This window comes from Dromaius novaehollandiae, chromosome 13 (assembly GCF_036370855.1).
Source record: "Dromaius novaehollandiae isolate bDroNov1 chromosome 13, bDroNov1.hap1, whole genome shotgun sequence".
In the NCBI taxonomy this organism is placed as follows: Eukaryota; Metazoa; Chordata; class Aves; order Casuariiformes; family Dromaiidae; genus Dromaius; species Dromaius novaehollandiae.
In genome coordinates, this window is record NC_088110.1 from 14479225 (window position 1) to 14493085 (window position 13861).

The 13861-nt window shown below is 42.1% G+C and overlaps 1 protein-coding gene across 1 annotated transcript in view; it reads right to left on the minus strand.

Annotated features, from left to right (window-relative positions):
* WTIP (WT1 interacting protein) overlaps positions 1-13861 on the minus strand; it is a 91484-nt gene that overhangs the window by 53162 nt on the left and 24461 nt on the right. The window contains exon 2 of the mRNA XM_026107608.2: positions 2007-2108. Within this exon, the coding sequence (XP_025963393.2) occupies positions 2007-2108 (102 nt within the window). The remainder of the gene's footprint in view (positions 1-2006; positions 2109-13861) is intronic.

Consider the following 13861-nt stretch of genomic DNA (forward strand, 5'->3'; position numbering starts at 1 on the left):
AAGTATTTCACCTGCACGTAGAGCTGTTACTGTTATATCAACAGCCTGTCCACCTTTTCAGTGCCTACCATAAGAAAGATTGCACACTTTCTGGGCTGCACACAGCTGGCTTCCTTTTAATGGGATTGTATCAGAGGTTGCAGACAGAAGGAAATCCAAGGGCTTCTTGCTTGCAAAACCTCCTGACATGATAGCTGGGCTCTCCAGCCTGAGAACAATACAAAAGAAGCTCAGAAGACACGGAGCATTGTTTCCTAGAGTGTGTATTTGTGACTCACGGAAAGTTGTGTGAATCATGAAACTCCACCAGCACCATGAGGTGGGGCAAAAAATTCGTTTTGAAAGAACACGCTTGAAGTCACCTCCTGCTAGATGTACACTGGCCACACGTGTCCCCAGAACAGTTCGAAAAGCTTGTTGTGCTTGTGAATAAGTTGGAATTGTGTTTTGCTGTTAAAATACATTCCTCGGCCTTTATACATTCTTCTCAGGAACAGAGCGACCTGTGTACAGACCCTTGCAGTAACAAACATGCATCCTGACTACTTAAAAAAAAAAAAACAAAAACCAAAAAAGTGCCTCACAGAGGAAGCTGGAATTCACCCATGCAATTAGGTTAGGTTAATGTTGACGATGAGTGGATAGATATTATCCAATATCATATTCTGTAATCCTCTGCTAAGCAGGATGCTGGAGCATTTCATTCACTCTGGCAGCCAACAAATAGCTGCTCATTCACTGTCAGAGTGGAGTCATGAGAACGATCCCGTAAGATTTGAGACAAGTTTGTTCTAGAACCTGATAATGGTCTAGAGTGACTTATAAAGGTTACTAAATTCTATATTCAGGTTGTAGGTTTCTTTAACCAAACATTTATCTATGTGTACAAACCTCAGGAGAAAAAAAAAATTTCTTTCACAAGTGAATTTTACAATGGTCTTTTCATTACAAAGTCACTTGGTTCTATTCCAATAGTTTTTTACTCTTTTTCTAATCCTTAATTAATCCCTTCTATAAACAATCTACACTCAGCATATTCTGCTGAGAGTAAATCTTTTGCTGCATATATATATATATTAGAAAAAGATATATATATATCACAACAAGATTTTTGACACCCAGGTCAATATTCTCATGCATTAGGAACATAAATCCACATGTATATCAATAAAAATTACCTGACTCCTGAAAACAAGCTCCGATAGTTGCCTTGGACTTGGTGGGAACCTGTGAACCCTCAGCACTAACAGACAAGACACTTAGGTTTCCAACTCCAGTTCACAATGTCTGACTTAGGGCAAACACTTTGAAAGTGCTGCCCTCAGTTCTCCAAGTCCTATGTTTTCCCTGGCAAAGCCACAACTTCCCCTGAATCACACAGAGAATACATCACTTCTACACACATTCAGATTTAAACATAATTCTAAACAGGTCCTGAGAGCAGCAAGGAGGAGCCAGTGATTTACCTACAGAGTTTTCCTCTACAGAAATAAAATATTGTAATACTTTGATGTTTTGACTTGCAGTTTCTACCTGTTCTTATCACGTTCAAACATAAACAAACAATTTTTGAGCACTATGTGTACACAGAAGTGACAAATATACATGCTGGACTGGACTTGCATTTGTACACAGAAAGTGAAAGAAAGCATGCTTCTGACTGCACAACTTTTATCGTTTTTCTGTAAAAATGATAAAGGCACATTACAGTTCCATAAACACAACTGATTTAAAGTATGTAGTGCTTATAAAGGCCAGATTGAAGCCATTTTGAAAATGCAGTCCTTAAAACAACCAAATACTACTTTTCTGGGCTGTTGCTTAAGAAAACAACATTGAACACTTACAGATGGCAAATAAAAAACAACTTTTGAGGCTGGAGCCTTGCATGGGAATTCTGCCTCAGGAAACCAGCAAGATGAGGTCTCACTTTGCACACTAGATGCTAAAGGAATATATATTACAGAAGGAAGCCACTTAATAAGGCTATGGTAGATCTGACTTACCACAAGAGCAGCATGTGAAGCAGTTGGTATGATAGAGGTTACCCATTGCTTGGCAAGCCTGGCTCGCTCCATACACACCTTTTCCACATTTTATACAGATACCTAGGAGGAAGAAAGAGACTGAACGTTAGACTCCTCTGCAACTCCTAAAAGCAGCTCCTGGCCACTGCGTCTTAAGCACTTGCTATTCCCCCCTCAGGCCCTAAATCAATGAGCTAGTCAACCTGAGTAGATTCAAGTACCAAGGTTGGCAGCAGGCAGCTTGAGTGAGACAAACACATGGAAATCAACCGAAATAAAGCATGGAGACTGAGGCTGGCTAAAGACAGAAGTCCCAGGGAGGCAGGTGAAATGAGAGAGACCACGAAAGCCAAATGATCTCTGAAAATAATTCAGTTTGCCCAAGAAATAACTTAGTGAGACCATCACAGCTAAGTGTTCCACCACATTACATTCAATAATGACTGACAACACAGCAATTAGGTCAAGAAAGAAAGGATTTCTTTTCCTTGCCACTCTCCAGTAACGCAAGCAATACACCAACAGCGTTAGTCCATGGTAGAAACCATGCAGCACAGCAAAAACGGGTCTGTCATTCATATTTAATAACTATTTAACTTTCCCTGAATAGTATGTAACCTCAGAAACATAATCTGGCAACTTTAAAAAAACAGAAAAGCAAGTCTTCTACCTTCCTTATGGTCTAAGGGCAAAAATTCCCATTGGCAGTTTTGCTTCAGGGGGTCAGGAATTGATCCTCACTGTCACATGGAGCAGAGTCACAAGAAAGGTCATGATTTCAGTAAGCTCTACAGAGAGGCGGGTTTTTTTAGTTTTTTCCTCCTAATCATAGCTGTAAAAATATTTTTGTCCGTGTATTCGTTTCTATCTGTGCATCACCCCTCCAAACGCAAGCCTTGGCAGACAGATAATTCAACAATCGCTCTGCTTCTGTAGCCCTGCGAACGGGAAATGAAGCGCTGGAGAACCTCTGTCCTTTTTCATATACTCAGAACCATTTATTCTGCGTTCTTCTGAGGTGCCCATTGGTCTCCACCTGACTGTAGTTGTATAGTATACCTCAAGATGAGGCTGTGTGATTTTGAAAATACTACAGAAGAAAGCAAAAATTAGGATTTTTGCCTCACTCAACCCTGTAATGAAGCTATCTACGTGCTGTTTGAATCCTGCTTCTACAAACGTATGCACAAGCTTAGCACTGATTATTAGTACCAACAAAACTCCTAGTATACCTAGAAGGTATCAAGAACTACAAAATCGGGCTTTAACCATCCAGTCTTCCCCTGTTGTACTGTGAAAATTGTATATACACATACATACACACCTATGACAAATGCACAGAAAACACAAATACGAGCTGCTTTGGGGAAAAGTAGCCTATTATGAATGGGCAGAAACCTGAGTAGCAGAAAAAACAAAGCTAAGCTAACAAAGCACTTGGTGTCTCAATTTGCTTTTGCTTGATTTTACACATTTCTAGTATGTGAATTATCCTAAACTGCCACACTACAGAGAAAGAAATGCCATTTGCTTCTGACGGGTAACTGTAAGGACATTGGTAAAGCTAGCAAAAGAGCAATATCCAGTAAAACTGCTGAGATTTAGCCTGGGCTTTCAATGAGAAAACAGCTGTAGACAACGTGACACCCATGAATATCTCTGGCTCCCAAGCTGTTCAAGACATATTCTAAAATCCATCTCTGAAACCAACATGCTTCAGCATTCACAATCTTCTGTATGGGCTGCGTAGTTTGATCAGCTTAAATGTGATACTCTCAAGCTAAAAAAAGTTATTGGGGGTTGGGGGGTAGGGAGGAGAAGAGACCTCCCTATGTTACTAATCAAATACTGACATCGAAAGACCTTTCACAGATCTTGGGTTTCTTGGCATTTCTACCTTTTATGGACTCCCTCATTTCAGATATGAGGAGATCAGTCTTTTATTCACCTATCTCACTATACTAGCATAATGCTGCAATTTTGGACCATGAGAATATTTGTCAATTAAGTGTAACAATAATTAAAAAAATATAATTCTATTAATACTAGATTTCCAGAACCCAATTTCCATATTTCAGTGAAGCAGGAACTATCACTTCAATGTCATCAAATACCAGTGTCCCAAGTTAAACCTGTATTACCAAACCAGATGTCAGATAAATCCATCAGTTCACTGCAAACAAAATATTAAGAAAATGTTGGTCATTAGACAAGTTCTGATACAGGAAATTGAAATTTCAGAATATCTGTTGCCTTAGTCAAGGTTCCTGAAATGTTATGTCTATTTATTTATTTGTAACCAAAGGTTATGAAAAAGGGCTGCTATTTGCCATGAGTTAATGGTTAATTGCTGATGAAAGATAGCTATTGATCACTGTGGCCATTCCGATCTGAAAACGCAGCCGGCTCAGCCAGCCTGGCAGCAGCAGCTCCCAGCAATGGCAGAACCGCTGCCAGAGCAGCGAGAACAACCCACAAACCTGCACTCTGCCCCAGTGCATGCTATGAGCTCTAAAGCAACGGCAGTCCCTCACGGCTTTGTGAGCAGAAGGGGTTGCACGTACAGCGGAGAACATGGCATTCGCTTTGGGAATGAGCAATCTGTTACTTTAGCCCCAAGCCTTAGTATTTTGATTTACTCTTGGTAGTGGAGCCAGAACCCTTTTAGAGTTCCCCAGCTATCTGCACCCTTCTTGCCCATCTTTTCACGCCATCTGTGCGCCTAGGACTGACGGCTATTGAAAGTTTGACTGTGAAGTTACACTGAGAGCGCTACTTTTTCCCATTTCTGCTTCATTTTGCTCAAAGGAGAGCAGAAATCCACAGCCTAGGACCTTCTGATATTCTTCTCTATACGGTCTCATGAACAAATCTACTATAGCCATGAACCACTTTGACAGATGAAGTTACTGTCTGATTTCTTCGCCCATTGCTTCACTGGACTATCAGAAGCAAAAGGAGGATTTACTGTGGATGTTAAAACTTACACTGGCCTCTCCAGCAAGTGACTCGTTATGAGCAGCTGTCAGTTTGTTAACTTATTTTCTCTAAAAAACTGGTCATTAACTCCAGGAATGAATGACCACAGAGATGATTAGCATTCTAAAAAGGCATATATATAATTTCAAAAGTGTATTTTGGAAAACATATATGCAGCTGTGGTGTGAGTAGAGCATGAGCTCATAACTGCCTAGAAAAAGCACTGACTACATGACCGTTCAGGTCTGGTTTTCCACCAGTCAGAGCCCAGACTGCACACTGTGAGCTTGTGAAAGCTTTGGCATAACAGCTACATCACCTTCTTTTTTTTTTTTTTTTTTCCAGGTTTAATTCCAATTCTTGTTAAATCGCCTATGAAGAATGTTTTGTTACAGAGCAAGCATGTCTCATTTCTGACACTTCACTCCAAGAGACTTTTTCACTCTTTAAACAATACTCTGCCTCTCCCAGCACCTCTGTTCAAGATATTAGGGCAGGATCTTCTGCAGGTGCAGCAGTTTCTTGACAGCTCTGGGTGAAACAGAAAGAGGTCCATTAGGTTCTAGCCTCACCTTAGATCCATTCCTTTGCTTCTACTCTAATTTACTAAAGTAGCTCTCTTTTCTCACAGCCTCACTAAGAACGAGGCAGGTGCACAGACCCACAGGCTGGGCACCGCCGTCATTCTGTGGCCCTCCCTCAGGAGACAAGGTTCATCAAGTATCTAGCTCCAGCCCTTGGGCTGCTCTGTACTGGCAGAGTGGTGCAAAGTACCCTCAGCAGCACTGAGGTTTGGGGCCATTGGTCTCTAAAGAGAAATTGTAAGCAGACAACATACACACCTCTAGTTCTTTAACACATCAGCTACTGCATTTCCACCCCGGTCATGAGGTTTTCCTAAACACCTGGTATCTCTTTTTACCAAGAAAAGATGTTGCATACACCTAAAGTTTGATGAACAGATGGCTCGGCAGAAGCACAGTATAGCAGCGTGGTAAAGTGATATTTGTGTCCTTACACAATGTTTAACTGAACACGAGAGTAGAGACTGAACAAACACGTGCTCTGTGGACCTCAGCAAAAGACAATCAACAAAAATAACTCTAGAAAAAGAAGGAACTCCCTGGGACTCCCTACTGGCGTTAGCTGCAGAACTTTGCCAGTGCTCCCCCACCCCTTAACGAGTCCAATGCTTCGAGCTTAACGGCTTCAGTTAAAAGGGCATCTCTGCATACAAACTGGACAAGCCTTCCGACACTGTATGACAACACAGCAACGCTCTCTGGGTAACACATGCATTAGCAAGATGCTGATTTAAGCACCAGGAAAAATAGGACCAAATTGTTATCAGCCCAGACAATATTTTCTGACATATTCAATAATTTTGATCCACACTCAAGAGACAAAAGGACAATGCAGTATCATGAGCAAAGGTACCATCAACAAACTAGAGAGGACACTAAAGCTATGTGATTTTTGCTCAGCCTGCCATAACACACCTGTAAGAGTTCCCTATAGTAGCCTGTGTGTTAGAAGAAGTTCACATTGGGACCTCAATATCCAATTATGGAATGATCTTTACCTTGGCAAGCCTTCACAATATTCTTCTGACCATGCAGGTTGCAGACTGGTACTTTGTACTGACTCCTCCGGGTACCTCAGAATTAGTACAAAGGCAGTAAGCTCAGGTTAAATGGTGTATGCACGAGTACAGTACTAGCACCCTGCTTTTAGCAATGCATTTCAAGGGCTGGCAGAAGTATGAGTAGCCTTTTGGTCAAACATCATTCTCAGACACACGTAAAGCTCAGCCTGAGACTGAAACCACCCTCACTTAACCCAAAGTCAACAGCTTAGCACAAATACAAGGAAAATGGCAACATATGGTCTCTTAACTTCAACGAGAAGCAGCTGTATGAATCAGAAGGCAAATCTGGCTACCTCACTCTTTAATTTGACAGTATGCCACAGATCAAGGATGAGCTGCAGCTTTACTGTCTTACCATTGCACCATATCTCCCTAGGGTAACTGCTACATGCTGCCTCCAGTAGGAAACAACCATGCCCTGTCATCATGAGTTACGGTAAAGCTAGACTTAACAACTAACACATGGCACAGCTGAATCCCTGCCTCTGTGGTTCTATTCATGTTGCAATGTTGGGAAAAGGTTGGGTGCGCTTCACTGGCTACTACAAAATCCTCTTTTCTTCTCTCGCATAGGAAAAGACTGTCTCCATAAACATCCACAATAGGCTTTTCGACACCTTTGGCCTAGTCAAGGTGTTGGGGCAGGGAAATGAGAATATACAGCCATGAAGCAGTAAGAATAAAGGAGGAAGGAACCTTTAATTCACCTCAGAGAATTCTAATTGGGGCAACAGAGGCTGACCATTGAAAACAGAACGACTGTGGAGGGACTGCACTAAATCTTGCAGCTAAAGGACATCAGATGTTTTCCAACTCTGAGCTGCAATGCCTACAGCTTGAGACCTCATACCTGAGCAAGTTTTAAACAGGATGTTACTACTAGCTTTAAAAAAACTCTCCCACGAAGCTGCGTAAATACGGAGGCATCACTGCTGCACTGAGCTCTAGGCTGCCGCACCTCTCTGCTGCTAACAGCAGCTACTGTGCAGACATCCTGGATTGCAGCAACTAGGATGTTGTGAGGTGACTTCAGGAGAAAAAAATGCTTCCTTCCTTCCTTCCAACAGAGAAGGAGGGATCTTCAAATACACACATCATCTTCCAGTCAAAGACTGATAGAAAAAACAAGGTACCTACACAAGATGTAGGGCAGAGCCTTTTCCCAGCAGCTGGGGAGGATGAGGGAGGGAGGCAGACTGCACTTCTGGAAACTCTGCTGGTGCAGTTCACCCAGCTCTTTGCCAGCAAAGGTAGCTCTTGCTGGAAGGTTATAATTTATCAGCTGTCAGACAGCTGGCAAATTTTTCAAGACTTGAATATTCAATGTAAAAAAAATGATATACATATGTTAAAAAGTAAATATATTCTGGACACATTCAGCAGCAACATAGCGATTGGATATATGGTAACAGTTGCACGAAGAATCAACCTAAGTCTTTTTGTGACAGGTAAAAAATATGATGGAGGAACTGCCTGATTAAGCTACCTCTATTGCCTTCTCTCACAGAGGGAAGATCAGAAGATACATAACTTGAACTAAGCTTGAAAATGACAGAGACTGAGAAGTACAGAAAATGATCTCAGGTAAAAATTTTAAACTCCCCTTCCAAGCCACAGCCCATCCGTGCCTGGAACCGTGACGCCTCGCTGCCCAGCAGAGGCCTGACCCCATTCAGCAGCAGACCCCCGGTTTGCACAGTCCTTTATGGCAGTAACCACACATGCTCTGCAGCAACTGTGCAGGAGATGAGAGCCAGTTAAACTGCACAAAGGCCATCCCAACACCTAGCATAAATCACAGTAGTGATTTAGTAAGCAAGTAGTGATTCAGTAAGCAAGGCAAGACTAGAACCAGGCTGCGTACTAGTATATTTTATACTGTCATCGCTAAAATTTATCAAGATTTCCCCTACCCTTGCCATTCTCATGATGGAAAGAGGGTAAAAATCCCACCAATAAGCTATGTAAACCCTTGAGATACTTACTGACTAACTTCAAAGGATCTCCACCAGTACAGTGTCTGCCTCTTACAGGAGATTTTACTCAACTAATTTACAGAAGGGGCGTGCATGTAGAGCTTATTGAGAAAATTGGAGTTACGGATGAATTTACAAAAGCCTAAGCAAGCTCCATGTTCTACCTCCAGCTCCTGGAAAAGTTTTCAATGCCTCCATTCAGCCTATTGCTTAACCAACTTGAGGCTTGCATAGGACAAAGCTGCTGGGACAGGTCATAGCCATGAAGAGAGTTGCTGGAACCAGTTCCAGGAAGGGCTTTTCTTATCAGGACACAGGAGTTGAACTTTATATACATGAAGGAATCGGTGTATCCAGCAGATCAGCAGGGCTCAGCCTTAGCTTATTCTGATTTGCTTCGTTAAATACATGGGCAGCTCTGTTTTGCTGGAACCTTTCCAGGTTTGAAATGTAGATACAATAAAGATGATGGGTGAGAACTTTGAAGGCTACCAGGCTGTAGAAATGACTCTGAAACGTCACCCTCCCTGACCCTTTATTTTAGCAGCTGTAAGCCCAGAGAATGTCTAGGCTGGTGAATTAAACCATGACAGCTACAGGTCAAGCACAGCAGAGTGGAAGATGTCATGGGAGATGGTATTAGTTCTGATTAGCAGCTGTTGGAAACTGGAAGGCTTTTGTTACTGTTAAAGGAGATCCACCCAATCACACAAGTGAAAGCCTGAAGCTAGTGCAGCAAATGCTTCTTGCTTCATACAGTATGTGAAATTACTGCTCTGAACCATGAAATTACTGACACTATCTACCCAGAGTTCATCCTGCCTTGGCCACAGCCGGCATGCCTCTGCATAACTTTCTTTTGTGCAGATATCTGATTCTGCCATGGCACCTCACCACAGCACAAGGCACATCATAGGCCTATTCTGTGCAATATTTCGGTTACACTGACACTTGGTTTACAAATATTCATTCATTTCTCTACTTCTTGATCTAGCGTGTGGCAGTTACAGGATGATTCACACCTCTCACTTAGCTTTTATAAAAAAGATCTTTTGCCACCTAGGCAATAAACTGGGAAGACCACGTAGTTCCTGTGGGCTACTCTATCGTCTGTGGTGCTTTGAGTTGCTTTGTCCATGATTCAGAGCTCAGCTGACTGCTCAAGCGTCATGCCCAAGCTCAAAACCACAGCTAGAAGCAGGAGGAGAGGGGACTGTGCAAATAACTATAGCAACGGAATTATTGACAACAAAAAAGGGGGGAGACAGAGGTAAATCCAACTTCTAAAAGCACCTTGGCATGCTTAGGATTATCAAAGCAAGAAGGCATGTAGAGCTGAGGATAAAGGACAGCGCCACTGGAAATGAAGCATTCTGGGAGGGAAAGACGTGTCAATAAAGTTCCTTCCTCGTCCTCCTCACCCTCCCCTGCTCAGCATCTGAATGTCCCACTGAGGTTGTGGACACACCACCTCTTACAGCTGCCTTTATGTTGATTTTGTGGGTATCATTTCATACCTACCTCCTGCTGCTTGCCACCACCCTCTGACCATGGATACCATCTCTGACATCCCCGAGCCCATCCTCTCAAATCTGCCAGACTGCGACTGCTCCTGACCCCACTTCAGCCCAAAGAGCCAAGTCAACCAGACCTTTCAATTTAAACTGCTTAATAACTTGGCTCATTTTGCCAGGAACAGATTAAAAGTGGTCACACTGATAGTTCAGCCTATTTGTGGAAGAGTGGTCATTTCTAGCACTGGTGCAGTAGTGAGCAGGCGCAAAAAAGACTGACGACAGTTAAAACTTGAGCATGTACAACTACAGGCAGAGGAGGACACACCACCATATCCAGAAGCTGCCTCCAGCCAGGAAAGCCTACCAGAGAGATGCAGATAAGTTAAGACAGCAGGAGCAGAGTGACACTGCTGCTGCTCCTACTTTCAGTCCAGGTAAAGAGAGATCTAAATATCAGCATCCAAAGGTCCTCAGTGTTCCTGGGCATTTCTTGTTCGGCAGCCAGCGTGCTGGGCTGCTGTATGAAGATTGCCAGGGCATTCAGCCCAGCTGTGCATTCATGCCGATTTAGGAAAAGGATAGTTCTTTACACTGTGTACTCCAATATATGAGGTAACAGAGGAAATGAGAGTTCATGAATGATGATAGAAGGGATTTCACCAAAAGCTTCAGATCGCAAATGCACTCACACATTAATCAACACTGATACTGTAATTTATGCTAATGCTTTAATTTGTACAAGTTCATTTAGCTGGTTGCACCAACTGGAAATCATCTGAGTCCAGAGTTGAGACAGTTGTCCATGCCACTACTTTAGATTTATGCTGGCATAAAGAAGGTCAGAATGTGGATCTGCTATGTTTTATTTGGCTTTTTCTAACAGCAGATTTACAGACATCTTGAAACAATTTTATTACAGTAAATAATAAACTAAATACTTTAAGCTCGTATTTTCATCACCTTTCCTTTGCGCTTACTGTTATCACAGCTTATAGTAGCATATCTATCTATACTAGCCAGGAACTCTACCATACTAGTTCCTTTTTCTGACTTCGACTTCCTTAGTTATCTTTAGCAAACTATTTAATTTCACTGTCTTGGCTCCTTTATAACAGAAAATGGGAGCTACTGATTCCTGTGCAAAGTCTGCAGAGAAAAGACAGTTAAACCTTCTGAGATAAAAGGAAAAAAAGACAGAACAAATTCACATACTTCTATTTAGGAAAATCTGTGCAACAAGATAACAAGAGTGATACTGAAAGCACCAACAGTGCAGGCCAACATGGCATGTCAGATCTGAAAACATCAGCTACACACACGTCAAGTTGGAGAGACTTTTCATTACGTTCTTCTGACATTGCAGGTATGAGTCATCATTCTAATATATGGCAGAAAAAGGTCATATATTACAGCTGCCTTACTTGACATATTTGAAATGGGTTCATGATTAAACAGGGAGTCTAGTCTAAAAGTTTCCAGGTGCACTTTTCTGTTTTCTTAGATAACGGTCTCTTTCCAGAAGGAGCATGACATTCCAAAAAAGGCATGACATTACGTAACCACATTTGGTTACAAATTGACCAGCTCCTTCCATAAGCCCTACCCAAGCAATACACATCTACAACAGGCCTGTACTTCTCACACCTACTCTGCAAAGGTGCCACTGTCACTGGTTTGCTAATACAAGTCATGTACAGAGGTTCTGTATTATTTACAGGAATAAAAGTAGGTTTGGTTAAATGAAAGCATGCACACAAGTAGGTCATATACCAAGCTATTTAGAAAGACTGAACCATTCACTTAAGGAAAGCTGGAAATGACCTAAAAACCTCTGTCACTTCAATGCTCTGAGCAGGTTATTTGAGTCACTGTGAGTAAAGTGATTCAAGGCTGTTTTGAGAACGGAGGGAATACACCTTCCTGTAAGGATATCCTGCAAGGAAGACAACTTCAGAGTCATTTGCCATAGGTTTCTCCCACCTTCAGCTCATGAAAGACTTCTGAAATAACTATTCTGGCAAGCTCCATTTTTCCTGTCTCTGCTACAGTGAGAAGCTCAATCTTCTCTAGAGTGGTAAGGCCCAAACCAGTGAGGTACTCAGCTCTAGTGCAAACAGTTAAACTCCTCTCTTCCAGTAGGACAGGAAGACTCTCAGACCATAAGAAAAGCTTGTCCTGATCTAGCAATATGAAAACTCTTGGGACAGTTAGTCAAATATAGCACTAACAACATGTAAACAGGATATTCCAATTTTGCCCGCTCCCTCCTCGGGAAACAGTAACACTAAATGCTATATATGCAGGATCATTTCCTTCCTATGCATCCAACTAAAGAAAAAAGAAAACTAAAAAACAGTAAATCAACACACAGTTAACTTCTGCAGCATAACGAGGCCTCTACAGATCTGGACAGTCCTGGGTGTTTGACTGTTCTGAAATGGAGACCTAAGACAGATATGCAGCAGTTGTTTTACGTTTTTGTCAGTCTCATGTTTGCAACGATTCTCACTAGAGGACAACTCTGAGCTCTGCATAGTTGTGAAAGTACCTGAGCTCAATTTTGACCTCCATTGACTTGTTCTCCAAGGCAGCTGTGGCCAGATAGCACTCTTTAGACCCTTACGAAAGGGGTCCAAGACCTCTTTTCACTCAATAGTGACCCCTTCACCAATTGGCAGCTGCAGTGCAGTAGATGAGGCCATGCTCCAGTGACAGGAATAAAACCAACTTTACAACTCTTACTACCATATTAAAAAGATGACACACAACTTGAAGAACTGACCATTAACTTTGCATTGGCAGGATTTCTCTGAGGTCAGGTATCACGTCTGAGCTGCTTTGACTTTTTGCTGGATCAGGTATAGTCTGCCCTCCAGCAGTTGACATGAACTGCATGGTACATGGTCTATCTGGCTAATTCAACAGCAATGTGAGCATGTACTTGATCCACATCCAATTAGTATTGCTGAATGACTTAGGAATGCACAAATATCACACTCAGGACCATCCTTTTCCCCTGTTTTGCCCTTGACTCCCTCACTGATATTGATGCAAAATGGGAGCAAAAGGCTAGAAAATGAGAAAAAAAGTAGAGCCAGTTTTCCCAGATGAAAACAGTGGGAAATGGACAAGGTTGCAATACCCAAGTCTGTGTGGTCTCTGTTTACCTGCATATACCATATACACTTAGCTATGCACTGTCTCCCAGCTTGTAATAAACTGACATCCAGACTTATAAGATTGCACACCTAGAAATGCACTTGTCTTTTGCCACCTGCCTTTTATATGTACATGGATAGACTGATGTTAAGTGCTTGGCTCCTCCACAAAAACTGGGCAGGGAGGAAAAAAATGTATGAGACTTGATCAGTGAGTCATCTCAGGCAGGACCTAGCAAAAGGCATAACCTAGGTATAATGGGGTTTTGGCATCATCTGCTCTTTTTACAACCTACCCACTGCACCTGCAGCCAAACCCTTGGCCCATAACCTCTACAGAAAAACCTGCAACCACTTATCCTAAGTGCTAAGCTACTCCTATTAAAGAACATGTGTCCTGTGATAGCAGTCTGGCACAGAGATGCAAACAGTGCAATACACTTTGGCCTTGATGGCTAACATTGAAGTCTATTTGCTTGAGGAGAGAAAGGATTTATCTTTAGAGACAATCACTTCATGTAGCACTGGAACTGACAACTTTAATGACTAATGAATC